Source organism: Triticum urartu, chromosome 2A, assembly GCF_056163025.1.
Source record: "Triticum urartu cultivar PI428250 chromosome 2A, HENAU_Tu73, whole genome shotgun sequence".
NCBI lineage: Eukaryota > Viridiplantae > Streptophyta > Magnoliopsida > Poales > Poaceae > Triticum > Triticum urartu.
Window position 1 is genome coordinate 717,823,635 of NC_141874.1, and position 27,108 is coordinate 717,850,742.

At 47.2% G+C, this 27,108-nt stretch overlaps 3 protein-coding genes and 10 non-coding genes across 20 annotated transcripts; 1 reads left to right on the forward strand and 12 right to left on the reverse strand.

Moving 5' to 3' along the window:
- Positions 1 to 11,051: 11,051 nt before the first annotated feature.
- On the reverse strand, positions 11,052 to 14,260 carry CCB4 (cofactor assembly of complex C). 3 transcript variants are annotated; one of them, XM_048703598.2, is made up of 9 exons: positions 13,957 to 14,260; positions 13,465 to 13,661; positions 13,209 to 13,387; positions 12,996 to 13,095; positions 12,714 to 12,787; positions 12,314 to 12,495; positions 12,175 to 12,245; positions 11,853 to 11,936; positions 11,052 to 11,678 (listed from the first exon to the last, which is right to left on the reverse strand). In XM_048703598.2, exons 2-9 carry the CDS (start codon positions 13,600 to 13,602, stop codon positions 11,625 to 11,627), a joined length of 882 nt encoding a protein of 293 aa, XP_048559555.1. In that variant the 5' UTR covers positions 13,603 to 13,661; positions 13,957 to 14,260; the 3' UTR covers positions 11,052 to 11,624. The 3 variants fall into 3 exon arrangements, with proteins under 3 accessions (XP_048559555.1, XP_048559554.1, XP_087401246.1); XM_048703597.2 differs by having other exon boundaries at positions 11,053 to 11,678; positions 13,465 to 13,676; positions 13,957 to 14,259; XM_087545120.1 differs by lacking the exons at positions 11,052 to 11,678; positions 11,853 to 11,936 and adding an exon at positions 11,966 to 12,095 and having other exon boundaries at positions 13,465 to 13,676.
- A 1,432-nt stretch (positions 14,261 to 15,692) lies between these two features.
- Positions 15,693 to 18,342, forward strand: LOC125540031 (flavonol 3-O-glucosyltransferase UGT89B1). 5 transcript variants are annotated; one of them, XM_087545122.1, is made up of 2 exons: positions 15,693 to 17,329; positions 17,464 to 18,342. In XM_087545122.1, exon 1 carries the CDS (start codon positions 15,907 to 15,909, stop codon positions 17,314 to 17,316), a length of 1,410 nt encoding a protein of 469 aa, XP_087401248.1. In that variant the 5' UTR covers positions 15,693 to 15,906; the 3' UTR covers positions 17,317 to 17,329; positions 17,464 to 18,342. The 5 variants fall into 5 exon arrangements, 3 of the variants coding, with proteins under 3 accessions (XP_087401248.1, XP_087401249.1, XP_087401247.1); XM_087545123.1 differs by having other exon boundaries at positions 17,471 to 18,342; XM_087545121.1 differs by having other exon boundaries at positions 17,432 to 17,484.
- A 949-nt stretch (positions 18,343 to 19,291) lies between these two features.
- Positions 19,292 to 25,207, reverse strand: LOC125540032 (eukaryotic translation initiation factor 3 subunit I). 2 transcript variants are annotated; one of them, XM_048703602.2, is made up of 8 exons: positions 24,674 to 25,207; positions 24,454 to 24,581; positions 23,766 to 23,885; positions 23,590 to 23,679; positions 22,983 to 23,069; positions 22,786 to 22,865; positions 19,807 to 19,900; positions 19,292 to 19,631 (listed from the first exon to the last, which is right to left on the reverse strand). In XM_048703602.2, the coding sequence occupies exons 1-7, from the start codon at positions 25,071 to 25,073 to the stop codon at positions 19,825 to 19,827; spliced, it is 981 nt and encodes a 326-aa protein (XP_048559559.1). In that variant the 5' UTR covers positions 25,074 to 25,207; the 3' UTR covers positions 19,292 to 19,631; positions 19,807 to 19,824. The 2 variants fall into 2 exon arrangements, with proteins under 2 accessions (XP_048559559.1, XP_048559558.1); XM_048703601.2 differs by having other exon boundaries at positions 19,292 to 19,680.
- Positions 20,074 to 20,154, reverse strand: LOC125541871 (small nucleolar RNA U54). Its single transcript, XR_007297711.1, has one exon. It is a non-coding gene; the product is annotated as a small nucleolar RNA U54 (small nucleolar RNA).
- LOC125541870 (small nucleolar RNA U54) lies at positions 20,269 to 20,348 on the reverse strand. The gene has a single exon (XR_007297710.1). It is a non-coding gene; the product is annotated as a small nucleolar RNA U54 (small nucleolar RNA).
- LOC147987102 (small nucleolar RNA U54) lies at positions 20,563 to 20,642 on the reverse strand. The gene has a single exon (XR_015617837.1). It is a non-coding gene; the product is annotated as a small nucleolar RNA U54 (small nucleolar RNA).
- On the reverse strand, positions 20,857 to 20,936 carry LOC147987103 (small nucleolar RNA U54). The gene has a single exon (XR_015617838.1). It is a non-coding gene; the product is annotated as a small nucleolar RNA U54 (small nucleolar RNA).
- On the reverse strand, positions 21,152 to 21,231 carry LOC147987104 (small nucleolar RNA U54). The gene has a single exon (XR_015617839.1). It is a non-coding gene; the product is annotated as a small nucleolar RNA U54 (small nucleolar RNA).
- LOC125541868 (small nucleolar RNA U54) lies at positions 21,446 to 21,525 on the reverse strand. Its single transcript, XR_007297708.1, has one exon. It is a non-coding gene; the product is annotated as a small nucleolar RNA U54 (small nucleolar RNA).
- Positions 21,740 to 21,819, reverse strand: LOC125541869 (small nucleolar RNA U54). The gene has a single exon (XR_007297709.1). It is a non-coding gene; the product is annotated as a small nucleolar RNA U54 (small nucleolar RNA).
- LOC125541866 (small nucleolar RNA U54) lies at positions 22,034 to 22,113 on the reverse strand. Its single transcript, XR_007297706.2, has one exon. It is a non-coding gene; the product is annotated as a small nucleolar RNA U54 (small nucleolar RNA).
- On the reverse strand, positions 22,398 to 22,479 carry LOC125541873 (small nucleolar RNA U54). Its single transcript, XR_007297713.1, has one exon. It is a non-coding gene; the product is annotated as a small nucleolar RNA U54 (small nucleolar RNA).
- Positions 22,605 to 22,686, reverse strand: LOC125541872 (small nucleolar RNA U54). The gene has a single exon (XR_007297712.1). It is a non-coding gene; the product is annotated as a small nucleolar RNA U54 (small nucleolar RNA).
- Positions 25,208 to 27,108: the final 1,901 nt, after the last annotated feature.

The window sequence follows — 27,108 nt, forward strand, 5'->3', positions numbered from 1 at the left end:
AGACAATTCTGCACATACCGCTGGTAAGTCGCATGGGCACTCTTAAGCCCAAAAGGCATAGACACATAGCAGAAAGCCCCAAAAGGAGTTATAAACGTTGTCTTCTCTTGATCCTTGACTGCCATCTTAATCTGATGATAACCGGAGTAAGCATCTAAGAAACTCAACCGTGCGCAACCCGCCGTAGCATCAATGATCTGATCAATACGGGGAAGAGCAAAAGGATCAGCCGGACAAGCTTTGCTCAAATCTGTGTAATCCACACACATACGCCAGGTGCCATTCTTTTTTAGTACAAGCACCGGGTTAGCTAACCATTCTGGGTGAAAGACATCCACAATGAACCCAGCTGCCAAGAGCTGGGCCACCTCTTCTCCGATGGCCTTGCGCCTTTCTTCATTGAACCGCCGGAGAAACTGTCTAACATGTTTAAACTTTGGATCGATATTAAGAGTGTGCTCAGCGAGTTCCCTCGGGACACCCGGCATGTCTGAAGGTTTCCATGCAAAGATGTCCCGGTTCTCATGGATGAACTCAATGAGCGCGCTTTCCTATTTCAAATCCAAGTTTGCGCTGATGATGAACTGTTTGGATGAATCGCCAGGCACAAAGTCAACCATCTTAGCGTCATCAGCTAATTTGAATTTTAACTACGGCTCATGCTCTGTTGTTGGTTTCTTTAATGACGTCATGTCCGCCGGGTCAACATGATCCTTGTAGAATGTCAACTCCTCTGTTGCACAAACATATTCAGCATAGGCAGCATCCCCCTCTTCACATTTCAAGGCTATCTTCCGGTTCCCATGGACTGTAATGGTGCCCTTGTGACCCGGCATCTTGAGCTGCAAATATACATAACACGGTCGAGCCACGAACTTGGCATAAGCCGGCCACCCAAACAGAGCATGATATGGGCTTTTGATTTTAACCACTTCAAAGGTTAATTTTTCTGCTCTGGAGTCATACTCATCCCCAAAGGCTACTTCCAGCTCGATCTTACCAACTGGGTATGCCGACTTACCAGGTACCACACCATGAAAAACAATGTTGGATTGTTTAAGATTTGTATCCGTCAATCCCATCCGACGAAACGTCTCATAGTAAAGGATGTTGATGTTGCTGCCTCCATCCATGAGTACCTTAGTAAACTTGTACCCACCAACCTGAGGTGCCACTACCAAAGCCAAGTGACCCGGATTATCAACCCGGGGCGGGTGATCCTCTCTGCTCCATACAATAGGCTGCTCCGACCAACGTAAATAACGTGGAATTGCCGGCTCAACGACATTGACGGCCCTCTTGTGGAGCTTCTGGTCCCTCTTACATAGACTGGTAGTAAAGACATGATACTCTCCGCTACTCAACTGCTTCGGGTTGCTCTGATAGCCGGATTGCTATTCTGCTGATTCCCTTGGCCGTGTTGCTGATTATACCCTCCTTGGTGACCATGATAACCCTAACCGTGAAAACCTCCTCCGCTTGAACCGGCGCCCGGGCCCTGAAAGCCGCCTCCACCTGAGCCGCCACCTGGGCCGTGACCTCCATCAAATGCATTTGAATTTTTAAATGCCTTCATGATCGTGCAATCCTTCCACAAGTGGGTGGTTGGTTTCTCCTGGGTGTCGTGTTTTGGACAAGGTTCGTTCAACAACTGCTCAAGGGTGGGGCCTGACCCGCCCGATCGAGGGGGTTGTCTGCCCTTGCGCCGCTGATTACCACCCTGTGCATTGGTATTGGCAACAAACTCATCAGCCTTACGTTTATTACCTCGAGGAGTTGTCTTTTCTTCGTCAGACACCGGATCTTTGGTGGTATCAGAATCAGCGTACTTGACAAGAGCCGCCATCAACGTTCCCATGTCATTACAGTCACATTTAAGCCACCCCAACTTCTGCTTCAGAGGTTCAAAACGGCAATTTTTCTCCAGCATCAAAATTGTTGAGCCAGCATCCATCTTATCAGATGAATGTATTATCTCCTTGACCAGGCGCACCCAATGGGCTATAGATTCTCCATCCTCTTGCTTGCAATTGGTCAGGTCCACAATCGACATTGGCTTCTTACATGTATCCTTAAAGTTCTGGATGAACCGTGCCTTTAACTCTGCCCATGAACCGATAGAATTGGGTGGCAATCCTTTCAACCAGGTCCGAGCCGTTCCATCCAACATCATGGTAAAATACTTGGCCATTGCAGCATCGCTAACCTCCAACAGCTCCATAGCCATCTCATAACTCTCAATCCAAGCCCCTGGCTGTAAGTCAGTCGTGTAATTAGGCACCTTACGAGGCCCCTTGAAATCCTTGGGCAACCGCTCATTGCGTATGGCTGGGACCAGGCAAGGTACGCCTCCGGTTCTTGTGGCCACTCCTGCCTCAATCGAGGTTGCTGGATAAGCCGGAAAGGTTTGGTGAGCCGCCTGCTCTGCTACTATCTGAGCCGCCCGTTCTGCCTCTTGACGAATCCTCTCCTGATCCGCCAAGTTAAGGGCTCCAGCCCACACCGACTCATGCCTATATGGCCGGTTGTGGCGTTGAGCGTTACTTGACATTTCTGCGGACTCCATGTGCCTACTGTAGCTCGGGCTCCGGCTTGGGCGAGGGGTTGAATGAATCCTGTCTCGATTGTAGGAGTATGCATCCTGCTGGGCCAAAGCTGTCTGAAGTAGTTCTCTTACCCTCCGGGTTTCAATGGCTGCTGGCGAGTCGCTTTCCATTGGGAGAGCTGCCAGACGAGCCGACGCTGCGATGAGGTTTTCCATAGGGTTGGAGAAGTGACCCGGAGGTGTTGCTACATAACGAGGAGGAGCTGTATTTATGCGCGGTGGCTCCATGGTCCGTGGCTGAACCGGTGCACCGGGTGTCGCGACCCGGTTTACTTCCGGTGGGTTGCTTCCCCCAGCTCCGGGTGTATGGAACAGGTTCCTTGGATCCAGCGTTAGAGGCAGACGCGACTGAGTTTTCTGATGTCTCCTCCTCATGACCTCGTTCAATGCATTAAGATCCACCGAGAGCCGGAAAGTTTCTGCTTGAAGCTGCTGGGCACGAGCATCCAGAGCTGCTCGTTCTGCTGCCATCTGGGTTTCCTCCGCGGCTAGATTTTCCTTAGCTTGCACCATCTCCTCCCGCAAGCGTGCCACTTCTGCATCATGCTGGGCTTTATCCGCCGGTTCTACCACAGCGGTTAACAGAGTTGTCAGTTTATCCATGAGGTCCATTAGAACCTGAGCCGGGGGGCACGCGGGGTCTCCTGACCCGGCAGCTGCCGACCCGGTGGCTGCTGCTGTCGCTGCGGTGCAGTTCTGCCCGGGCTGCGTCCCTGCCATGAAGACTTCGGCCCAATTCGGCAGCTCAAGGGGGTCCGGAATACTGCTACCATCGGAACAGCCCCCGAGCATGCCGTCTTGCAGTTGGTACAACGAGTCCGTCTCACCTGTTGATGATGCAGTATCAGAGAAGATGGCCGTCTCCCCGCCTTCCATCGATCCTTCGGAGTATTCGCCGCCATGGACGCAGCCTACGAAAGCATGCTTCACAACAGATTGAACACGGGCGGACCCGGCGCGCTGAGCCGTTTCGATGAGGTTGGTGTGGACGTCCGGCTCAGGGCCTGACTCGCCGATCCAGCCGATGAAGACGTGAATTCCGCCAAAGGGGACCCGGTACCCGTACTCGATCGAGCCGGCCTTGGGGCCCCAGCCTTCGTCGTCGATGTAGAGTTTGCCGCGACGACTCTTGGTCATCCGACCCACAGCGTATCCCTTGAGCCCTTCAAAGCCGCCCTTCAAGAACTCAAATCCACCGTGCGCTGGCCCCACGGTGGGCGCCAACTATCATGGAGTTGTCACGGCAGATGTCCTAGAGCAAGGACTTAGTCGTAGGGCCATCGCACTAGGAAACTTAAAGGGGTTAATCGGGACAAAGGACACGAGAGAGTTTTTATACTAGTTCGGCCCCTTACGATGAAGGTAAAAGCCTACGTCTAGTTGGGATTGGTATTGCTGAGGTTTCGATCTCCAAGAGGCTCAACTCGCCGGCTTGGTTATCGACTTGGTTGTTTCTTGCCCTAAACTGCCACCGGGTCGTCCCCTTATATACACGGGTTGACGCCTGGTGGCCTACAGAGTCCCGGCCGGCTCATAACCGTGTCCGGCTCGGTGACTTCCCTTACATGCCTTTCCTTACAAGTATTTCCTTACATACGACGGTTTACAATATCGGGCCTTAAGCCGGCCCCAGGCCTTTGGGCCTTCTATATGTTTCATAAACTATCATCTTGAATGTATATTGGGCTTCTTATGTAACCCGCCATTCGGGCTGACCCGGCCCCTCCTGGGCGGGTCATATTGGTAGTAATATCCCCAACACTCACCCTTTTTCTTGTGGTTTTGTTTGACTGCACGCTTGGCAGGAACAGTTCCCCCCTTTCTTCTACTTCTAATATATTCACATGCAATTCTCCCGTATGTTCTATAATTTTTTTGATGCAAAATAATGAAATGATTAAAATCCTATTTTTGTACAATAGAACTATAGCGGTAGTTGTTAGCACGTTAGGGCATCTCCAACGCTACCCCCCAAATCAGACACCTCATTCGTCCGCGAACACCGAGGGAGCTAGACACCCAACCATAGCCGCTTACAATTCAAACCACATCTCAACAAACCGGGCGAGTGCAAACTAGATGATTTTCATATAAGCCAGATGAAAACATTTACATTTCGGACATATTAGCTAAGCTATAATGTACTAGGCTAGGCTATTCTAACCTAGTCTATCGCCAGCCACTGAGGATCCCTATTCCCATGACATGTCTTCCCCATGTCAGACAACAAGCTCATAGGACGGTCGTGAGCAATGAAGGGATATGCTTCAGTGGAAGGGGAAGAGTAGCCTCCACTTTCGTGAAGCACCGATAAATGTTGGTTTTGGGGGTAGGGGAAGAAGGTCACCATGGGCCTGTGGCCTACGCCCCCGCGAAGCGGGCAAGCCACCGGTTATGTAGGCTGGCAAGATGGTGGCGGTGGCCTTGATGGGACCTGTCGTGGAATTGTCACGACGGATGTCCTAGTATGAGGACTTAGTCGTGAGGCCAACGCATCTATGTGGTAGCTTGAGAGGGGTTGAGCGGAATCGAGAGACGCAACACAAGACAGGGATTTAGACAGCTTCGGGCCCTGGGAAACATCATCCGGTAACAACCCTGCATGCTGTTTGAGGCTAGGTCTCATTATCATCACGAGGGAGTCATCATAAACCGGCTCTCCTCTTTGTGTCTAGCCCTAAGATTGTTTCTTCTTGCTTGTCCCTCTTTGGGGAGCCCTACCCCTCCTTATATATGTTGAAGAGGCGGGTTACATGTAGAGTCCAACTCAGACTTAAGACTTAACTATTCTAACTTATCTTCATGGGCTTCTTAACATCTTGGGCTTCATAACTCCTGGCAACCCAGTTATCACTGTTTGCCGGTTTAAGATGGTCTGCCGGTTTAAGATGGTCTGCCGGTTTAAGATGGTCTGCCGGTTTAAGATCTGACTTAACTCCTGCCGGTTCACCACCTGCCTTAACACTTTGCCGGTTTACCACCTGCCGGTTTACCATTCGTCATAGCCATCTGTCTTAACTGTCTGCCGGTTTACCAAGTCCCAACCGGTTTACAACTTTGGCCGGGTCATACCGCGGGGTATATCCCCGACATTAGCCCCCAGTTTAATTTGGATTTATCCATGTTAAACTGATCCTGAGCATCTTTGAATCCTTGTCATTTCCTTCTAGAAAATCCGGGTCAATAGGCCATCTTCATAATCAATTTGCTGACATTGATTTGTCACAGAGAAATATTTGTGAAGAATAACTTCTTTGACTCAGCTCCCAATACTTAACAAAAATATTGGTCTTTGAAATACTCATCTGATCTTCAGCCGGTTTAAGAATGTAGAACTTTGCCGGTTTAAGAATGTAGAACTTTTGCCGGTTTAAGACTTAAACTTGTCGGTTTATCATTGCCAGTTTACAAATATTGATGGCACCGGGTCATAATTGTAGTTAACATCCAGCTTGAAAATATACCTCTTATATGCCCATCACTTGTAGCCCCCAAGTTTTAAGAAGGTAGCATAGCAACAGCTTAAGACTTGCTTCAAATACGAATGTCACAAGCTTGAAGAAATCCCAGTTGTTCATCTCAATCACCAGTCAGAACTGAGTATTCCATATATGTAGCCCCCAAGTGCCGGGTTGTCATGCTTGCAGCAACCTGGGACTTGAAATTGCCTTATGCTTATAAAAACTTCAACCAGTATAGCCCCCAAGGGCCGGGTCATTATGCAATAATGAGCAGGGACTTTATAGATATGATCATGTAGACTTGAACAGCAACGTGTAGCCCCCAAGGGCCGACTCAGTAAGATAATATTGAGCTGGGACTTTATATATACCTCACTGAGAATAACAGTATACGATGTAACCCCTATCGTGGGGCTTGAACCCATGTCCACAAGGTTGAGAGCTTTGTGCTTTACCAACTGAGCAGTGGATCCTTCAATAATAGATGAAAATTTGTGTACCTTGAATTGTTTTACAGGAGCAATTGGTAGCCCCCAAGGGACGGCTCATTGCGATGGGTCGGGTCTTCAATAAGTGAGCAAACGATGACTTTGCATTAGCCCCCAAGTGTCATGGTGCATGCTTGCAGCGACATGAGACTTGTGTATTTGATGTAATCTTAACTTGAATAATGTAGCCCCCAAGTGCCGGGTTGTAAGCCTGCAGCGACTCGGGACTATTCCTTCAATTGTAGAATAAATCATATCCATTGATAATATGATAGCCATTGCGCTAAAGCGACTTTGAAAACCTTAATCATAATACTGGTTATTGATAACCATAATTAAAATACAGCCGTGTTGGCTATTAAAGATTTTGGATAATATAACCTGGTTTGAAAAACCGGTTCCTGCCATATAAGCCGGTATATACATGCTATGATGATGTAATGATGATGCAACGTATGATGCAATATATGATGATGTATATGTATGATCAAGAGGGTTTAAGCTATGGTTCGGATACGACCAGAGCCCCCATGTAGTCATAATTATGGCATTGCGCCCATCAAGAGGTGTAGCTATGGTTCGAATACGACCAAGCCCCCAAGTGATTTCCCTGGTGCCCTTATGCTGATCAAGAGATGTAACTATGGTTCGAACCCATAGCCCCCAAGTGATTTTCCTAGTGGCCTTATGCCTATCAAGAGGTGTAGCTATGGTTCGGATACGACCAAGCCCCCAAGTGATTTCCCTGATGCCCTTATGCTGATCAAGAGGGTATAAGCTGTGGTTCGGATACGACCAGAGCCCCCAAATGATTTCCCTGGTGGCTTTAAGCCTATCAAGAGGTGTAATTATGGTTCGAACATAGTCCCCAAGTGATATTGTGACCTGTGCTCAAGGGATACCCATGTTTGAGCTGTGATGTGCAGCAGACTCTCTTTGGCCCCGTATGATAATATTTGGCTTGATAGCTGGAGTACCGAAGTAACCAGAGTTGTGCTCTTATGATAATATTGGCTTGATAGCCAGATCAAGAGGTGTAGCTATGGTTCGAATACGACCAAGCCCCCAAATGATACTATGAGCTGTGCTCAAGGGGCACCTATGTTTGAGTTGTGATGTGCAACAAACTCTCTTTGGTCCCCTTAATTTCTTCTGAGAACTCGAACTTGCGAGAGATTATTCTTTTGAACCAGAAATTCTTAAACCGGATATTGAGAGCTTCAAAACTCTGTGGGGGACAGCTTTCCCTTGAGCCGGATTTTTAAACTGGAATCCTTCTTCTTAAGCCGGAAATTTTCTGACGGCTTTTAGATTTTCACCAATATGGTGATTTAGGGTCCTGCATTAGATAACTTTGCAAGCCGGGGTAATTGCTCTTTTAAAGAAAGCAATACATAATATAAAAATATACTGGATGAATTTCACCTGATACGCCAGGCCAGTAATTATCCACTGCGGAGTTGATGATCATCATGGTGAAGCGGAAATAAATCATGGGTGAATCCGCCGTCGGAGCAGACAGATGAGTCAGCCGCGATATTATAGGCCGGTGCGGACGGGCTAGTTGTCCTCCGCATCGTAAACCGGCACGAACGGGCAAGTTAATCGCGGGCGCGGTCCCGGCAAGCTGATGTAAACCGGGCCACAGGGACGGCGACTTGCACACATTCATTCACCGGGTGGTATGACACGGACGAAACGCCGGTGCTGAACGTTGCTAGCGCGTGCTCCGTGCCCGTAATATAACGCCTCATTTGTAATGAACAATTGTCCTGCGTCAAAAAATATCACATGTCAAAGTAATTGTTCACACAAAAATTAATATGTGCTATGAAAACAAACCGGACGGATATCACCTAATGTTTTTTGTTCGGACAACGGATAATCCGTTCATCACGACAGAGGCGGTTTAAGCAGGTCGGCGACTCAATATGGTCCCGGCGGTTCGAGCAGAAACCCTCCGAGTTATTCTTCGGTTCTTTAAACACCCGGCACGGGCTATGCAGATGTATACATCGCCTCCGACGCCGGCGCACGAGGGCCGGATCATACCTTGGCCATGAGTCAATTGACCTGATTGTTTTGTTCGGCGAGTCCATAGAGCTTTTTCTTATCTCTGCTTCGGGCACAAATGTCTTGACGTGAAATATTACATGCATATTTGCCCCGTTCATCAATTGGCATTAGCCTTACTAGTACTTTGCATTGGCTGGGATTTTCTTGTTAGGAAGATTGACTCAGCCTTAAGACCGTCGGCTCACGTGTGAACTCCTCAGCAGATCTCTCAAATTTGACAGCAACAACAGCAACACCACTCAGACCGTCTGTTCCCAATCAGCAGCTGATCCAATCCTTTCCTACTGAATCATATCTTCAAAATCAGTTTCTTCAGTCGCCACGGCTGCATAATCAACTGCTTGCTCTCTGCTAACAGCAGCTATAGATCTTATGGTCAGTATTGCAGACTGTACACATTGCCATGTCATTAAATCTATATTAACTTCAGAAGATAGCTGCCGCGGCTGACAAAATCAACAGTACATGAAGTAATTCCTTGGTTTCATATGCAGTTGGCTGATGTACGTGCAGATGTTGCTGAACCTGAAGAAAATACACTGAAGCCCGACAACGGAGGCAACTTGAGGCCGGGGCAGCCTGTCGGTGACTCTCAAACCGGTGAAGGCGCGCGGGGACGGCATCAGCTCGCAGCTGTGGTGAACCGGCGCGCGGGGAGCAGCAGTAGCGAGTTAACAAGGCGGGTTAACAATGCGGCGCGGCAGGCGGCTCAAAGCCGGTCGGCGCGGCGGTTTACCGTGGCGACAACGGTTTGAAGAAGTGTGGCCGGCAGTAGAAAACCCCAGCGCGTCTTGCTTGCTCCGTCAGTGAGGCGGAGGAGACTCAACGGCGGCTCAATCGTAACGGCGGCGGTGTCCAAAATCAGTAGGCCGGCTCTGTGCACCCGCGGATACAGCAAGGGCGGTTTAAAGCATGGCGATGGGGGCGGTGGCTCTGTAGTTTTAGGCCGGTTCACCAGCAGAGGCGGAGTCGCGGTCACAACATTGAGGCCCGGCGGCGGTTTGAGCAGGCAAAACACTGCAGCAGTTTGGAGGAGGCGAGGCCCAACTGCAGCTTGGAAGAGCGGTGGCAGGCGAGGCGCAGGCACACGGCTGTGAAAGCCGGCGAAGGCGGCCGAGGTAGGAGGGCCGGTCCAAGTCGGCGGATTGGATTGCCACTGATGGCGGGTCAAGTGGTCGGCGACTTGCGCAAAGCAAGTCAAGGCCTGGCGGCGGCTACGGCCAAGTAGGTCCAAGTCAACATCTTGACGAGGCGTAAAATGGCAGCCCTGGGCGGTGCCGGCTCCAGTAAGTGCCAGGGTCTGCTCTCGGCCGGCATGAATGAACGCTGATGCTCCGGTGGAAAAGAGTGCCAGCACGTGAGAGGATTTTTGGTGGGCCAAGGTTGTCGGACTCGCGTGTTAATGGTCCGGACTCCCGCGAGGCCTCACCCCCGTTTGTGGGGAAAAGGATGTCTGAATCGGTCACAAACCGGTGAAGACTCGCGTTGGATGATAAAACACATCTGAACCGCGTGGTCTAGATGGACAGTTTAAGAGTCCACGTTGAAGATGCCTTTACATGGCTTCCCGCGAATTCCAAAGATTTGAAAAATCGCATCCTCAATCGGCCAAGCCAGTAAAAGATAGGGGACCGTAGCAGCAGAAATTGACCCTAGTAAAGCATTTGACATACCCAGTAACATATTAATGTGTATATTTGAGAGCACAAACAATTTATCACGAAAAAAACAGGAATCACAGTTTCCACAAGCAGCAGGAGGAGATAATCCTTGCAACATGAACCCAAGCTACCCTTATTCCCATCAAGTGGCTACTCCGGGCAATGTAAGTAAGCAGCGCCTAGATGAGCAGCACGCCCTCTCCTTACCAAGGAGGAGGATGAGAGCGGAGGTGCCCACCGGAGTTGGTGGATCTTCAGAGCGGGAGGGGACGGCGCAGACGAGGATTACCTAGTATGGTTTCCCGGTTGGTTTTAGGGGCCGGGGGAGGAAGCCGCCATTGGAGGCCGGACGGAGAGGCTCACCGGGGTTGGAGGAAGAGATCGATGCGATGCGTTCGAGGTTACGTATTCCATGTGGGGGTCATAGTTTTGCATGTGGCTGCATGCATCGATTGATACAGAGGCCAGGGGTTTTCCTCCTTTTCAAAAAAAAATGTGAGGGTCATAGAATGTGTCAGTGCTCGACTCACGGGTGTCATGAAAATGCGTTTTGTGGTGTTTTCTGTTCAGAGTAAAGCGCCGCTGTACTGCAGGTTCCAACTTGGCGTGTAAATTTGCTGTCAAAAAAGAAATGTCATCAATTTCGCTCTATTAGTGACCTCTTGCACAATCCCATTAATAAGTTGTTCATTGGTCAATTTTTGGTCATGGATAAGCATTCCAAGGCAAGTAAAAGGAAAGCTCCTCAATTTGCAGTTAAGCATGTTAACTGCCCAAATGCCACTCCTCTAAATCACAGACCACAATCATAACTTCACTCTCTTCTTTTGAGATTATCATAACTTCACTCTTATGATAGTTGATATGCATTCCTGACACTGCCTCAAAGTAGTACAGCAAGAATTTCAAATGTACTAGAATGTTTGATCAGATGGCTCCACCATGGTAACAGTATCAACAAATTAGGCACCACACATATAGTAAACGCACCTTGCTCTGCGTTTTCTAAAATCAGGGCTAAAGCCTTAACTGCCAGATTGAAAAGCAGGGCAGCTGCTTCCTCATTTGTGATTCATTTCAGAAACTTTGAAAGGATGGATCATGCGCGTTGTTAGCGGTTGGGCATATATATAATCCCATAATTTTGGTCAACCAAATTTCGCCAAATGCCGAGTCTGTAATGTTAGGGTGTGGAAGATGTTCTTTTGTAAACTCCCATTTCAGCTCCCACACGTACCCTGATGACTTCTGGGATCCAGTAAATATGGTCTGGGTGTATGGCCAATTAAGAGAGAAATGATCATCAATCGAATATCCAGAGAAGAATGTGAGCTTAAGACTTTGACAATGTAGCATCCAATTTGTCTGCAATCATACCAATCCATGCCTGCAAGGAAGATCACTGGATGATGAGTAATTGTCTGGCAAGTCTAGTGTTCAATGTGTGGTGCTCTTTAGCTTGTAAGTTATAGACTGGAGCTACATATTTCAGGAAAAATTATTAATTCAAGTATTCAACATAAAACATACTAACAAGCTCATTTTGAACGAAACAGTATACCTGATCAAGATTGGTGAAGCCCCTTATAGTGTCACCACCAATAACTGCAATTCCTTTGTCACCAATTGGCTGCAATATTAGAGCCTGTAGACCAGAAAAGTTGTAAAATGCTGTGCATTCGTATTTTTAGATAAACAAATGATTTGCATTTTGCATACAAGCATCTGTAAACATGACGCGGAGTTAATTTTTCTGCTATCCAAAACAAAAGGGAGCTTCAGGTCATCTTCTGCTTAAATGATACTGTGAGATGTAACCAAGTTAAATCGTCTGAATGCATCCTAACATCGAATAATTTATCCAAAATTAAACGAATTTGCACCTGTGTGTTAGCTGGTAGAAATGGCAGCTCAGTCCTTCCAGGATATAAAGCAAGATTTGCTAGATACGATTCTGCAAGAAAACCACGATGAAATTTCTGAAACCAACATAAAAACTTCTAAATAACAAACGGCACTCACGCTTCTTGGATTCCATGGCACTCTTGTAAAGGGAGCCTTGGATGAACCTCTGTGCATCCACAGTAACTGCACTACCATCTTGTAGAGAGGCTGCAGCAACCCCAATTTGAAGAATGCAATTACCTCCATACACAACAACCAATGATTTGCAACAAGTTGCAGCCGTCAGGGAATCCCATGTCCTATTTATAAGAGAATAAGTAGCATCTAGCTTCACAACATGAATTCCTTCATATCAAATAAGTACTCAACACAGAACTTGGTGAGATTGTTTAGTTCAGGTTCTGATGAAGTCAGCTTCACAACAGAAAATCTAGTTTGTTTCTTGTGTAAAATGAAAACAGATTTTTTTAATCAAAGTAAAATAAAACCATAAACCGAGCATGAGTAGAATAGTTACCAAAGGAGTTCATGAAGAGCAGAACTTGATACATCCGCATCTACTCGCTTACAATCGACACCTCGAGGAACGACCTGGCATAATTTAACATGGAGAAATCACAATACAAATTAAGTCCAGGAATCCCAATATGAGACAGATCAAGCTATAAGATAGTACATACTCCCTCCGTCCCCAAACAAGTGTCTATCTTAGTACAACCGTGTACTAAAGTTAGTATAAAGTTGAGAAGTTAGTACAAAGTTGAGACACTTATTTTGGGACGGAGGGAGTAATTCTCACCTGAGAAATGGTTTTCGGGCGGATTGACAGCCAAACAAGGCCGGCAAGAATATCAGTTACAGAGAGCGCCAAGGTGAGTATGTCCGCCCTCGACTGCGAACTGTTTGGAGAACAAAGAAAGACCAAATGAGCAATCTTGGGGATCTACAAACACCGAGGACAGAACGGAACTGCGGGCAGAAAGAAGAGAGCAATTTGGTAGTGCAGGGAGACCTGGAGGCGTCGGAGACGGCGGCGATGCCGGAAACGGCACGGTTGAGGAGGACGGCGAGGAGCGACGCGCCGCCGACGAGGATGGGGAGGGCGCGGACGAGCGTGTCGTTGCTCCGGACCCAGTCCCCCACCCACTCCTGCCGCTGCCGCATTGCGCTGCTGCATATCCTGTCCCCTCGCTGCGGATAAGAAGCGAAGAGTTTACGCAGCGGGGGAGAAGGGGAGCAAGGAGAGGTCAAGGGAGGGCGGCACCCACGCTTGGCGGAGGAGGCTGCGGCGGGAAGAATGTTATGGAGGGAAGCCGGCGGCGGCGGCGGCGGCGCTGGGAGGAGACCGGCCGGGGCGTCGATGGGAGCGGAGCGAAGGTACGGCTTCTCAGCAGGCTCGTCTCCATGTGGCTCTGCTCAATCAGAATCCAGTGGAGTTTGCTCCCGAATGTTTTTGGTACTCCACCTCAAAGAAAAAAAACTGACAACAAATATTAGTACATGTGAACGTTCTAATTAGTTTACCAATAGCACATAGAAATAGATCAAAATGGCCTAATACGGTCTTACAGGCATGCTAAAATTCTATGTACTAGACAATTTGCATGCTTCTGAATATGTAACTGGATTATATTCAGATTGTAGCTTAGAGGTCCAATATGTTCAGATATTTCAAACAGTGCTTGTCTGACATGGTAATGATGCATCATTCATCTTTGTTACTGAAATGGGGAATGGAGAGGGTGGACTGAGGACCGTACCTGCCCCCGGCCTCCGGACAAATCGGGGCGGCTGACGGCCTGAGCCTACTGGGCGTCTGGGCACGACGGCCTGCTGCAGACTGCCGACTGGCGCTGGCGATAGGGCCCGGCGACGGCGACACGGCGAAGGCGCGAGGCAAGCGGCCGGCGGCAAATCGGAACGAACGCCTAGAGGAGCAGAGGGGAATTGGTTCGGGGACGGAAGAGCGAGACGGGAGAGGCTCCTGTGCGTGAGTAGGCCGCCGGTCCGTGGCTGGACGTGGAAACTGGAAAGGCCGCGGCCGGTCGTTCCACTGGGTGTTGGATTTCATGGAACGAGGTCCTCTGAAGCAGTACAAACGAGCTACTGCAGAGGGACGTCGTTGCACGTCGTCCGTTCCTTGTGCATCCGACGACAGACAGGACAGCAGCTCGAACCCGTGGAAAGGACTCCAGAGGAGAGAGGGATTGCAGCACCCGAGCTCCACTGCTCTATATTTAAACATTTTGAAATTTATATTTTTGAAGTTTCAAAAAAATATGAAATTTTCCACGGGGATACATATATACATTCTGAATACCCGTAACAAGTTTTGGTAGAAATATCGTTTTGTTTTGGGCTATAGAAAAGAAAACAAATTTCTGACACTATATAAGAGAAAAGGTGTGCCATTTTTTGTCAGAAATTTCTCTTTTTGTATTTCCCAAAATACAAAGTATTTCTTTTTCAGATTTTTACGAATGTGTGTGTGTATTCATGTATTTGATATAAGATTTTTTTAAGCAACGAAACTGTGTTTTTCAAAATTTTCAAATACCGGGAGCCCTGGAGCCCGGTAGTTGCAGGCACTTTTCGTCGTTTCTGTCCATCTCCTGAAGCGGGTGTAGTAATTGCGACGTCACTAGCTTTGACTTGAACTTGATAAAGATTTCCCTGTCTTTTCTCTTTCGGATGAGATCTCACAAATTTTAGAATAGACCACATCCCTTTTTTTCAGTTGTATTTGACCCAATATTTTCTTTAGACTTGCACAAGTTCCCTGCTTTTTTTTTTTGCGGGTGAAGTTCCCTGCTCATTTCTTTTAAACTGCAGAGTTATATTGCCTGCCATTCAGCTGTTTAGTTCTCGCAGCATTCAACAATCTGTTATTCACTTGTTTAATTCTTGGGAACAGTTCAGCATTTTGCTATTCTATTATGTTTAGGTCTTGGCAACAGTTCTATTAAGTTTTGTTCAACTCTACACGTTCATAACTTGCCAGTTCTGCACATCCCTGCACATGCACAAATTGTCTGTCCATTTCTGGGCATGCACAAGTTTGCTAGAACACTCATTCAAGCAAGTAACTTGAACACTTGCCGTTCAAATGTGCTTAATTACTCACATGTACAAGTACCAACAAGAACTCTTATTCAGTAATTCGCATTCAGTATTCTGTGACAATCCCAGTTTAACATCCATTCACACTTTCCACCCTCAATTCAATTCACTTATAACGCAAGAGCACTCATATGCAAAAGAACACCCAATTCTGTTCAGCTCTGCACATGCACAAGAACACTCACTGTCACTGAACACTTTTTCAGTCCTAGCACTCAATCAAGCACTAAAATATTTTGCCATTTAAACGGTTAAATTATGTACAAGTAGCAACCGAAATTCTCATTCAGTCATAACAATCGATCAGAACAACACTATTGAGTGATTTCAAAAAAAGAATTGCCATACAAAATTCAGTTAATATCAGCACTCCCTGCACTTTCCAGGATTTGGACACTGCTTGCTCTCAGCGTCTCGTCTGCCGACGGTGGTAGCGCGGTGAAAGTCCTCTCCCTTCAAGGATGCGTGTGTGGTGAGGTGATAAAAAAAGTGGGCCCCAGCAAATTTAGTGGGATGCTGCGGAGTAGAGAGTCAAAGAGCAAGGCGTGGCAAACTCTCTCAGCCAACGAGCTCATCTCCAAGCCTCAGCCATGGCGACGGAGCGGCCGTCAACGCCGCACCTCCTCGTCGTCCCCTTCCCGGCGCAGGGCCACGCTCTGCCGCTGCTCGACCTGGCCGCGCTGCTCGCGTCCCGCGGCCTCCGCCTCACCGTCGTCACCACGCCCGCCAACGCGCCGCTCCTGTCCCCTCTCCTCGCCGCCCACCCCGGCTCCGTCCAGCCCCTCGTCCTCCCCTTCCCCGCGCACCCCTCCCTCCCGCCAGGCCTCGAGAACACCAGGAGCTGCCCGCCCTCCTACTTCCCCGTCTTCATCCACGCGCTCGCCGCGCTCCGCCAGCCCGTCCTCGCGTGGGCCAGGTCGCACCCTCACCCCGTCGCCGCCGTCGTGTCCGACTTCTTCTGCGCGTGGACGCAGCCCCTCGCGGCGGATCTCGGCGTGCCCCGGATCGTCTTCTCGCCCTCGGGCGTCCTCGGCACCGCCGTCCCGCACTCGCTGTTCCGTCGGCTGGTCAAGCGGCCGTCGGATGCCGATGACGGGTTCGGCGTCTCGTTCCCGGCGATTCCCGGCGAGCCGGCGTTTCAGTGGAGGGAGATCTCCGGGATGTACAGGGGCTACATGGAAGGCCAGGTGGGGGAGCAGGTCGGCGAGGCCGTGAGGCAGAACTTCCTCTGGAACCTGGAGAGCTGGGGGTTTGTGTCGAACACCTTCCGTGCGCTCGAGGGGAGGTACCTGGACTCGCCGCTCGAGGACCTGGGGTACAAGCGCGTGTGGGCGGTGGGTCCGCTCGCGCCGGAGACGAGCAGCTCCGGAGATCGTGGCGGCGAGGCGGCTCTTGTCGCCGGCGGTCTCGGGGCGTGGCTGGACGGCTTCCCGCAGGGCTCGGTCGTGTACGTGTGCTTCGGCAGCCAGGCCGTGCTGACCCCGGCCGTGGCGACGGCCCTAGCCGAGGCGCTGGAGCGCAGCGCCGTCCCGTTCCTGTGGGCCGCGGGCGACGGCGCGGTGCTCCCGGAAGGGTTCGAGGCGCGCGCGGAGGCGGCGAGGTGCGGGATGGTGGTGCGCGGGTGGGCGCCGCAGGTGGCCATCCTGCGGCACGCGGCGGTGGGGTGGTTCATGACGCACTGCGGCTGGAACTCGGTGCTGGAGGCGGCGGCAGCGGGCGTGCCCATGCTGGCGTGGCCGATGACGGCGGATCAGTTCGTGAACGCGCGGCTGCTCGAGGACGAGGCGCGCGTCGCGGTGAGCGCGTGCGCGGGCGGGATCGGCGTGGCCCCGGACTCCGGCGAGCTCGCGGCCGTGCTGGCCGGCGCTGTCGGGGAGGGAGGGAGCGCCGCGCGGGCGCGCGCCAAGGAGCTCGCGGCGGAAGCGGCCAGCGCGACCAAGGAAGGCGGGAGCTCGCGCGAGGATCTGGAGCGGCTGCTGCTAGAGATGCAGAAGCTTTGAGCCTTTGAACGTGGTGCGAAAGATTTTAGATAACATTCACGGAGTTGTTTCTGCTATACACTCGGTATACAGGGCTCAATTTCCTAGATTTTGAGGCACACTTTTTTTCCTGCAGCCATGCCTACTCACTCCGTTTCTAAATATAAGTCTTCAGAGATTCCACTGTCATTGAGGGCATGTACCCCCATAGTGATGGCAAGAAGTTGGCCGGCGAAGCGACGCTCTGCTGGCTCCCTCACACGGCTTGTGGGGAGTGGCCGGGCGGAAGGTTCTTCATCCCTACGCAAGACGCCTATCTCTGCTCCGTCGCCGCCGCGTCCCTGGCCTTCTTCATGAAGAGCCAGTTTCGCCGGTCGGTGGTGACGATCAACGTCGGCCTTCCACTCAGCGTTCGACATGTCGGGGGGCCTTGCCATCGGCTTCCTCTGCTTTGGCTGGACAATGCCATCAGTGGCTAGGCGAGGGCTGCATATTTCTTCGGTGGCATGGCAGGCAGATCTGGGGAAGAATGGAGGGAGCAGCGGGGGAGAAGGAAGGGATAAGGGGGAGAATGGAGGAAAAGGGGGAAGAAAACGGCGGGAAATCGTCCAAAGTCGCGGACAGCGCGGGCCCACACGCATTTTCGCTTCAGTCGGTGCCCCTAGGCGCCTCCTGGCGCGCTGGGTTCGGCTTTGGATCGCCAGTTGTTATTTCGGCCCAAACCAGCGATAAACAATGATCTGAAGGCGCGACTGGAACGATTTTTCATCACCAGCGTTAAAAAAGGCACACTGAAGAGTCTATTGAGGGAACGAGTGGAGATGCTCACGGGGCTCAAAGAAGAGAGGAAGGACAACGAGCTCACCCTAAGCACATGATCATGCTCGATAAGGCACTGGATGCACGGGAAGGCAATTAACAGAGATGGAGCTTGCGAGGAAGCACGCTCGGTGACGAGGCGCTACTGGAGGGCATGGGTGGCTTCTAAAGGATTCCATGGAGCCTAGGAAGGCGACGATAATAGCAAGTATGCAACTACTCCCTCCGGTTCTTTTTACTTAGTTTGTCCGAAATCAATCTCATCCAACTTTGATCAAGTTTATATAAAAAATTATAGACATTCACGTAAGACATCAATATCATTAGATTCATCTTGAATATATTTTCATATTATATTTATTAAATATTATATATGCTAATAATTTCTAATATAAATTTGATCAAACTTAGCAAAGTTTGATTTTCGACAAATCCAATGTGCAGAGTAAAAAGGACCAGAGGGAGTATTAATTACCACAAATTCAAGCGGCGACATCGATGTTAGGGAGAATTGGCGCAATTACTTGGCAGAGCTTACGCAAACATTGTTGCGAATTCAACTGAACCAACGAGGAGATTAGGGACCAAACTAGTCACCGCCGGTTCTTTTGGGTGGCTTAAAAAATAAGTTGCCTTTCTTCAGCATAGAAAACAATCCGCTTACAAAATTTGTTCAGGCGTAATCTCATAACTACTCCCTCCCTCCGTTTCTAAATATAAGTTTTTTTAAAGATTTAAATATGGAGTAGATTCACTTGTTTTGCTTCGAATATAGTCCATATTAGAATCTCTAAAAAGACTATATTTAAGAACAGAGAGAGTAGTTCAAAAGCTTCAATTAACGAGGAAGACGGTTTAAATTTCATGCCACCAAAAGAACTGGCCTTTGACGCGACTAGACACGATTGAACGCCAATGCATCTAACTTAATAACGGCCACGGCGTGCGCCACGCTTATAACCTGCTAGTAACGTTTAGACTCAAATCGTTTTATTAGTTAGTAGCAGTATGCAGCAAGATAGCATTTATGTGAACTAGAAATCCAATAGTGTCGATCTAAGACGCCTAACTGCGCATAATTCTTGGGCGTAAGCAGAAGGTTTCAGTTAAACACTGGCAAGTAAAGCAACACGAGATCACCAATTTAAGCATCTCCATTGCTGATTGCACCACAAAAAAAAAGGAACCACTCCCTTTATTCACTGATATAAGATGTTCTTGATACTTCCATATGGTGAACAAACACACTGAAACACGTCTACATACATCCGATTTAGAAGAAAAAAAGTTAGAACATCTTATAATAGTGAACGAAAGGAGTATTACAGAGTAGATCATCCAGCTAAGTAAAGTTGTTGCACAAACTGAGCCAAAAAAATAAAACTATGTTCACTCCAGAGTACGAGGGAGGTCTTTCAACTGCAGCCTGAAACAAGGTCGGAAAATGGCGAACTGTGCCTGAAAAATAATGGTGCTTCAACAGGGCCTAGTATAAACTTGTTTGGTTCTACCCTGGCCTGGACACCAACCAAACAGCAGCCCCGAAATGACCATGTAAGCAAAAGCCTGAAGCACAAGACATTTTGTAACAACATAGAAGACGATACGCTGAGATCGCTCGAGAACAAGAGCATCGAGTAACAACAATGTATGAAGTTGCAGTTATTTGTCTGCAAGGGATACAAGTCTTACCTTGAGAAATTCACAGGCTTACATCTTGATGTTGAAATACTCAGGATCAAAATGGTGTAGCCTCACGTATCCATCCTCCCCACCACTCGAAAAGCTATGGACATTACATGGGAAAACATGGGTCGTTAGAACTGGAATTCGTAAAAATACATGAGAAATCAAGAACTGAAGCTCAAATAGGGAGGTGAAAATCCTATTTCTCAAAAGCATTTCGATAAACATAAATCACCAAAGAAATATAACAGTATCAAAGAAGGAAGGATTGGTAGCTCTCATAAATTTATTTTACAACAACATATTCATAATAGCGTATATGACCAAAGTTTATTTGGCTAAAATCACTGAGCTGCCATACCATCTACATGAGGAATTCAACAGGTACAATAAAACAGAATGTGCAAGAAAGCATGATCAAGCAATATTGCAGGTTAGATCTGCCAAGATAAATTCAGAGGACGATATAGCTCTCATATCCAACTTTTCATCAAAACAAGGTCAGCATAGCGTATATTGCCAATGTAATTGGCTATAATCACTGAGCATCATTATTACTAAACATGACAAAAGAGAGTGATTCAATAAGATACAAGGTGTGAAGAAAAGGCACCAAAACACAAAGGAAACAACATGTGCTCAAACAGATGGGAATGATAAGTTATGTGTTACCCAAAAGTCAAAACTCAAGGCCAAGATAGAGAGGATTCATTAAGACTCGAGATTAAAGACAATAGAATGGTGATAAGAATTACTTCATGTAGCTCTCATATACAACTTTTCATCAAAATATGGTCAGTATAGCGTATATTGCCAATGTAATTGGCTATAATCACTGAGCATCATTATTACTAAACATGACAAAAGAGAGTGATTCAATAAGATACAAGGTGTGAAGAAAAGGCACCAAAACACAAAGGAAACAACATGTGCTCAAACAGATGGGAATGATAAGTTATGTGTTACCCAAAAGTCAAAACTCAAGGCCAAGATAGAGAGGATTCATTAAGACTCGAGATTAAAGACAATAGAATGGTGATAAGAATTACTTCATGTAGCTCTCATATACAACTTTTCATCAAAATATGGTCAGTATAGCGTATATTGCCAATGTAATTGGCTATAATCACTGAGCATCATTATTACTAAACATGAGAAAAGAGAGTGATCCAATAAGATAGAAGGTGTGAAGAAAAAGGCACCAAAACACAAAAGAAACAACATGTGCTCAAACAGATGGAAATGATAAGTTATGTGTTACCCAAAAGTCAAAACTCAAGGCCAAGATAGAGAGGATTCATTAAGACTCGAGATTAAAGACAATAGAATGGTGATAAGAATTACTTCATGTAGCTCTCATATACAACTTTTCATCAAAATATGGTCAGTATAGCGTATATTGCCAATGTAATTGGCTATAATCACTGAGCATCATTATTACTAAACATGAGAAAAGAGAGTGATCCAATAAGATAGAAGGTGTGAAGAAAAGGCACCAAAACACAAAGGAAACAACATGTGCTCAAACAGATGGAAATGATAGGTTATGTGTTACACAAAAGTCAAAACTCAAGGCCAAGATAGAGAGGATTCATTAAGACTCGAGATTAAAGACAATAGAATGGTGATAAGAATTACTTCATGTAGCTCTCATATACAACTTTTCATCAAAATATGGTCAGTATAGCGTATATTGCCAATGTAATTGGCTATAATCACTGAGCATCATTATTACTAAACATGAGAAAAGAGAGTGATCCAATAAGATAGAAGGTGTGAAGAAAAGGCACCAAAACACAAAAGATACAACATGTGCTCAAACAGATGGAAATGATAAGTTATGTGTTACACAAAAGTCAAAACTCAAGGCCAAGATAGAGAGGATTCATTAAGACTCGAGATTAAAGACAATAGAATGGTGATAAGAATTACTTCATGTAGCTCTCATATACAACTTTTCATCAAAATATGGTCAGTATAGCGTATATTGCCAATGTAATTGGCTATAATCACTGAGCATCATTATTACTAAACATGAGAAAAGAGAGTGATCCAATAAGATAGAAGGTGTGAAGAAAAGGCACCAAAACACAAAGGAAACAACATGTGCTCAAACAGATGGAAATGATAAGTTATGTGTTACCCAAAAGTCAAAACTCAAGGCCAAGATAGAGAGGATTCATTAAGACTCGAGATTAAAGACAATAGAATGGTGATAAGAATTACTTCATGTAGCTCTCATATACAACTTTTCATCAAAATATGGTCAGTATAGTGTATATTGCCAATGTAATTGGCTCTAATCACTGAGCTACACGTTGAGAAAAAATCACAAGAGAAAAGCCAGTATTCAACAAGATAAAAGGTAGTAAGCAAAGGCATGAGATCACAAAGGAAACAAAATATGTCACAAGCAGATAACAAAGATGAACAATGTGTAACAGATAAGTCAAACCCAATGCCCATGTAGAATCCAGGATACAGAGGATGAGTCAAGACTTAAGAAGTTAGAAAATAAAGTGGCGAGTGAGGATTACTTCACAATACTTGACCCACGGGAGATAAATAAATATGAACAAGAAAACAATATCAAGATCTGCTCTCATAAAGTTTGATGACATCTTAAAGACTCAGAATAGCGTATATCGCCATGAATCTACACGGCTTAATCATTGAGAAGATTAGCAAACTAAGTGAAACAGAGCATATTGCCAACCCAAGGTGCAGAGGCAAAATGTAAATTGAGAAATCAACATGAAATGGTAAAAAGGGTTAGTTAACATATAAAATTCAAAATCAAGGTCTGCTCTCATAACATTTGATGACATCCTAAAGATTCAGAATAGCGTATATCGCCATGAATCTACATGGCTTAATCATTGAGCAAATTAGCATACCAAGTGTGAAACAGAGGCATAACACAAACCCAAGTGCAGAGGCAGAACACGAATATAGAAATCAAAATACAATGTTATATGAAATAACCTCTTTCCATCAGGATTAAATGCCAATGCATTGATTGGTCCAAAATGTCCTTTAACACCACCAATCTCTTCTTGTAAAATCTGAAATTAACAACAAAATCCTGTTACAGATTTTGACAATATATACGGACAGAATGTAACTTCCCATAGAGAGTCAAGAGGCATCTGTGTAAAAATATACAAAGGAATCTAGCTCACCTTGTGGAAAAATTTGGCCTCAAATTTACCGGCACGGCGATCTGTCATAGTAACGTTCATTGCATCTTGACCACCTCCAATAACCACCTATGAACCGCAAACAAATATGTTGTTTAGAAAATACAAATGAGTTTCCATATAGAATAACAAAAAACACCATTATAATGTACCAATTTAGTTCAGCACCATGCATACATGGGATGAGCTTTAAACACAGAAGCTGACAAATTAAGATAACAAATGTGCAAAGGAATCATGGTTCACACACTTTGACAAACTTGGCCTTAACTAAAGAGAGCAAGAAATCAAAGGTAGGAAATAAATGTGCAGGACAAACATATGTGGCACTCAAGACCAGAGCACATACACAGTAATCTTATCCAACTCAATAATTACCAAAAGGGCTGAATCGAAGAGCACATTTACAAATTCATAGTCACTCCCAACTTCATGGTTGCCCACGGAAATATATGCTTTTAGCTTCTTGTGAAAAGACCAAGAATTAAAAACACAGCCCCATGTGCTTTGAGAGAGCTCATACATTGAAATGCTCGCAGCAACGTAAGAACAATGACAGATAAGGAAGGCGACAGATAGAGGAGCATACATTATCAAGAGTAGGAGACATGTCAACAGCATTAACTGGTCGCTCTGTGACATATGTCTTTATCAGGGTCAGTGTTCTTGCATCCCATAGCTGCCACATAACAGATGTCAGAAGAATCCATATAACAAGAAAAAATAAAGTACAGATTATCAGGGCAGCAATCCCAAAAGTATCACCTTAGCAGATTTATCCAAGGAACCTGTGAGGAAATGAGACCAATCTAAGGATTTTGATAGTGAGCTAATTGCCTTCTGATGCCCAGCCTCCTTGTCTGACTCCTTCAGCAGCTTTCCAGTCTACAGGCCCAAGAGAAAATAGGACATAAATGCATAACATCATACAAAATGGGAAAGCAACAACACCTAGCATGTACCAACAAACATTGCATGACAAGATAGATAGTGGATATAAACTTTGCATGAGATAACCTATTAGTTCCTTCATTCTGTCTAGTAAACAAACCACACAGAGAAAAATGCAATTCTAGAGGGGGGGAAATACTCTAGTCAAACGGACTAAGAACTAAGCAGCCACCAAGAAACATATGGCCAGATTTACATATTAACAGTTTGCTGTGTTAATTCGAGGTGTTGTTGGTAATAAGAAACTCACGGAAACAGGCCACATGACATGGAAATTCAGGTACCGTGTGAAATATAAAGCCCTGAGCTCAAGCAACATTTTAAACTATTGAACAATATGAGTGGCTATCCACAACCACTACATCGACAATCATGCAACAATAGTTATAAGTTCATGCCAATAAGCATATTGCCAGAGGTCCATAGCACCAGACACCCTAATAGGGTAGAAACAATCGCCAGCAGGACTCAACAGGACTACGTGCAAGCATGGGGTGCTAACCTCAGAGTCCCAGATGCGGATGGTGGCATCCTCGCCAGCCGTGATGATGGTCCGGTTGCCGGGTCCCCACACGGCCCTGTTAATCCTCCCCGTGATGCCGGAGATCACGAGCGCCGACTCCTCCGTCTCTGCAAACCACCAACACACACCTCAAAATCCACATTCACGACACAACTAGACATCTAGAAACTTGAGGCGAAGGAGAGTGAGTGGACCGTACGGTCTTGCAAGTCCTCGGCGATGCGCTTGACCTGCGCGGTGGGCATCTTCCCCATGAAGCTGTCGGTGGTGATGACGGCCAGGTGGTCGCCGATGGCGAAGTCGACGGAGCGCGCGGGGGCGTCGAACCTGAAGGTGAAGAGCTCCCTCCCCGTCTGGACGTCCCAGAGCTTGGCGGTCTGGTCGGCGCTGCCCGTGATGAGGCGCGTGGAGTGGCGGGAGACGTCGCAGGACCACACCGCGCCGTTGTGGCCGCGGTAGGTGCCGAGGCGGTCGCCGTTGGAGGCGTACCACACGGTGGGCGTGTGGTCCTTGGCGCAGGAGAAGAGCAGGTCGCCGTCCCGGTTGTACTTGAGGAACGTGAGCGGGCGCTCGTGCCCCTTCATGAGAACAGGCCTCATCTTGCCACTGACTGCTCGCCGCCGCCGCCGGGAGGTGTGGGGCTAGGGAAGTGTAAGGGTCTGGATCGTGCGGTCGCGGCGGAGCGAAACCCTAGCTGCGCGTGGACAGGGGGGCGTTTGTGTGGGAAAACCTAAGCCGTTAGGCGGCTGTATTAAGCACGAAGGATGGGCTGGGTTTCGGCCCAACAAGAACGACGGGCTGAAACATGTTCGTCCAACAAAAGGCCACAAAATGACCTACATGATTTATCCTCAACAAAAAGTTCTATAAACTATCAAAACAATCATGACAGAACGCTTATTTAAACCGTTGTAATCCTGTAAAAAGATCGCACCCAGACGTCAACTTCCAATAGAAAAATTAGATAACTACTCCCTCCGTTCCATAATATAAGATCTTAACATAGGGAGTAATATAAACAGAACATAACTACTTTACGCACGACAGTTTGCAGCCGATTCTTGGACGACAACTGATCCAAGGGTACTGATCCATGCATCAGACATAAAAGAGCTGCTATGCAGACGACTTTCTTGCACGATGTTTGGACGATGCTACATATCCAACCATCCAACCATAAACTAAAACTGCAGCACACCACCGGATTAACTGTCGTGCAAGGATCGGCCACAGAAGTGCGGTTGTAAAGTAGATTCGCAGACACAGGGCCGTCTCCAGAAATTTGGGGCCCCGGTGCGAAAAATAAATTATGCTACAGTTTGGCTATCAATTAATGTAATGCACACTTATCGTCACATATATCACCCAAGATTATATCTCTCTGCTGAGCAACCGATCGTATGGTGTGAACCACGTCGTGCGGAGTAAGCTTGGTTACACATTTGCGTTATATGATCATCAAATATAAAATAGTGTCTTCAAATTTTAAGAAATCGTACTCCCATTGACCTTTTTTTATTTCAGCTCTTTGATTCCCTTCAAAGGATTGTTTCCACTAAATAAAAGTCTACGGAAAAAAGAAATGGACCAACAAATGGAGCGATCTTCATGCTGATTTTCTTCCATCCCTAATCCTTGCGCATTCAGTCACCGTGCCAAAATATCCGGAACTAAATGATGGCAAAAAACAAAACTAATCAGATGAGATGGAAAGGAATCGCGTGCATGCATGGGAGATAATCAAGGTAAAAAATCTCGTGCATGCGGATGCATAGAGAAGGAAAGAAATCGTTGGCCGATGAGCGATCGTGCATGACATGAAGTGCAATTAGCGCAGGATTAATGATTTTGGGGGCCATGTGCGGTCGCCCACTGAGGGAGTCCTGGATTAGGGGGTCTCCGGACAGCCGGACTATATCCTTTGGCCGGACTGTTAGACTATGAAGATACAAGATTGAAGACTTCGTCTCGTGTCCGGATAGGACTCTCCTTGGCGTGGAAAGCAAGCTAGGCAGTACGGATATGGATATCTCCTCCTTTGTAACCAACCTTGTGTAACCCAAACCCTCTCCGGTGTCTATATAAACCGAAGGGTTTTAGTCCGTAGGACAACAACAACAACATACAATCATACCATAGGCTAGCTTATAGGGTTTAGCCTCTCTGATCTCGTGGTAGATCTACTCTTGTACTACCCATATCATCAATATTAATCAAGCAGCATGTAGGGTTTTACCTCCATCAAGAGGGCCCGAACCTGGGTAAAACATCGTGTCCCCTGCCTCCTATTGCCATCCGGCCTAAACGCACAGTTCGGGACCCCCTACCCGAGATCCGTCGGTTTTGACACCGACATTGGTGCTTTCATTGAGAGTTCCTCGGTGTCGTCGCCGTTAGGCTTGATGGCTCCTACTATCATCGATAACGATGCGGTCCAGGGTAAGACTTTTCTCCATGGACAGATCTTCGTATTCGGCGCCTTTGCACTGCGGGCTAATTCGCTTGGCCATCTGGAGCAGATTAAAAGCTACGCCCCTGGCCATCAGGTCAGATTTGAAAGTTTGAACTACACGGCCGACATCCGCGGAGACTTGATCTTCGACGGATTCGAGCCACAGCCGGGCGCGCCGCACT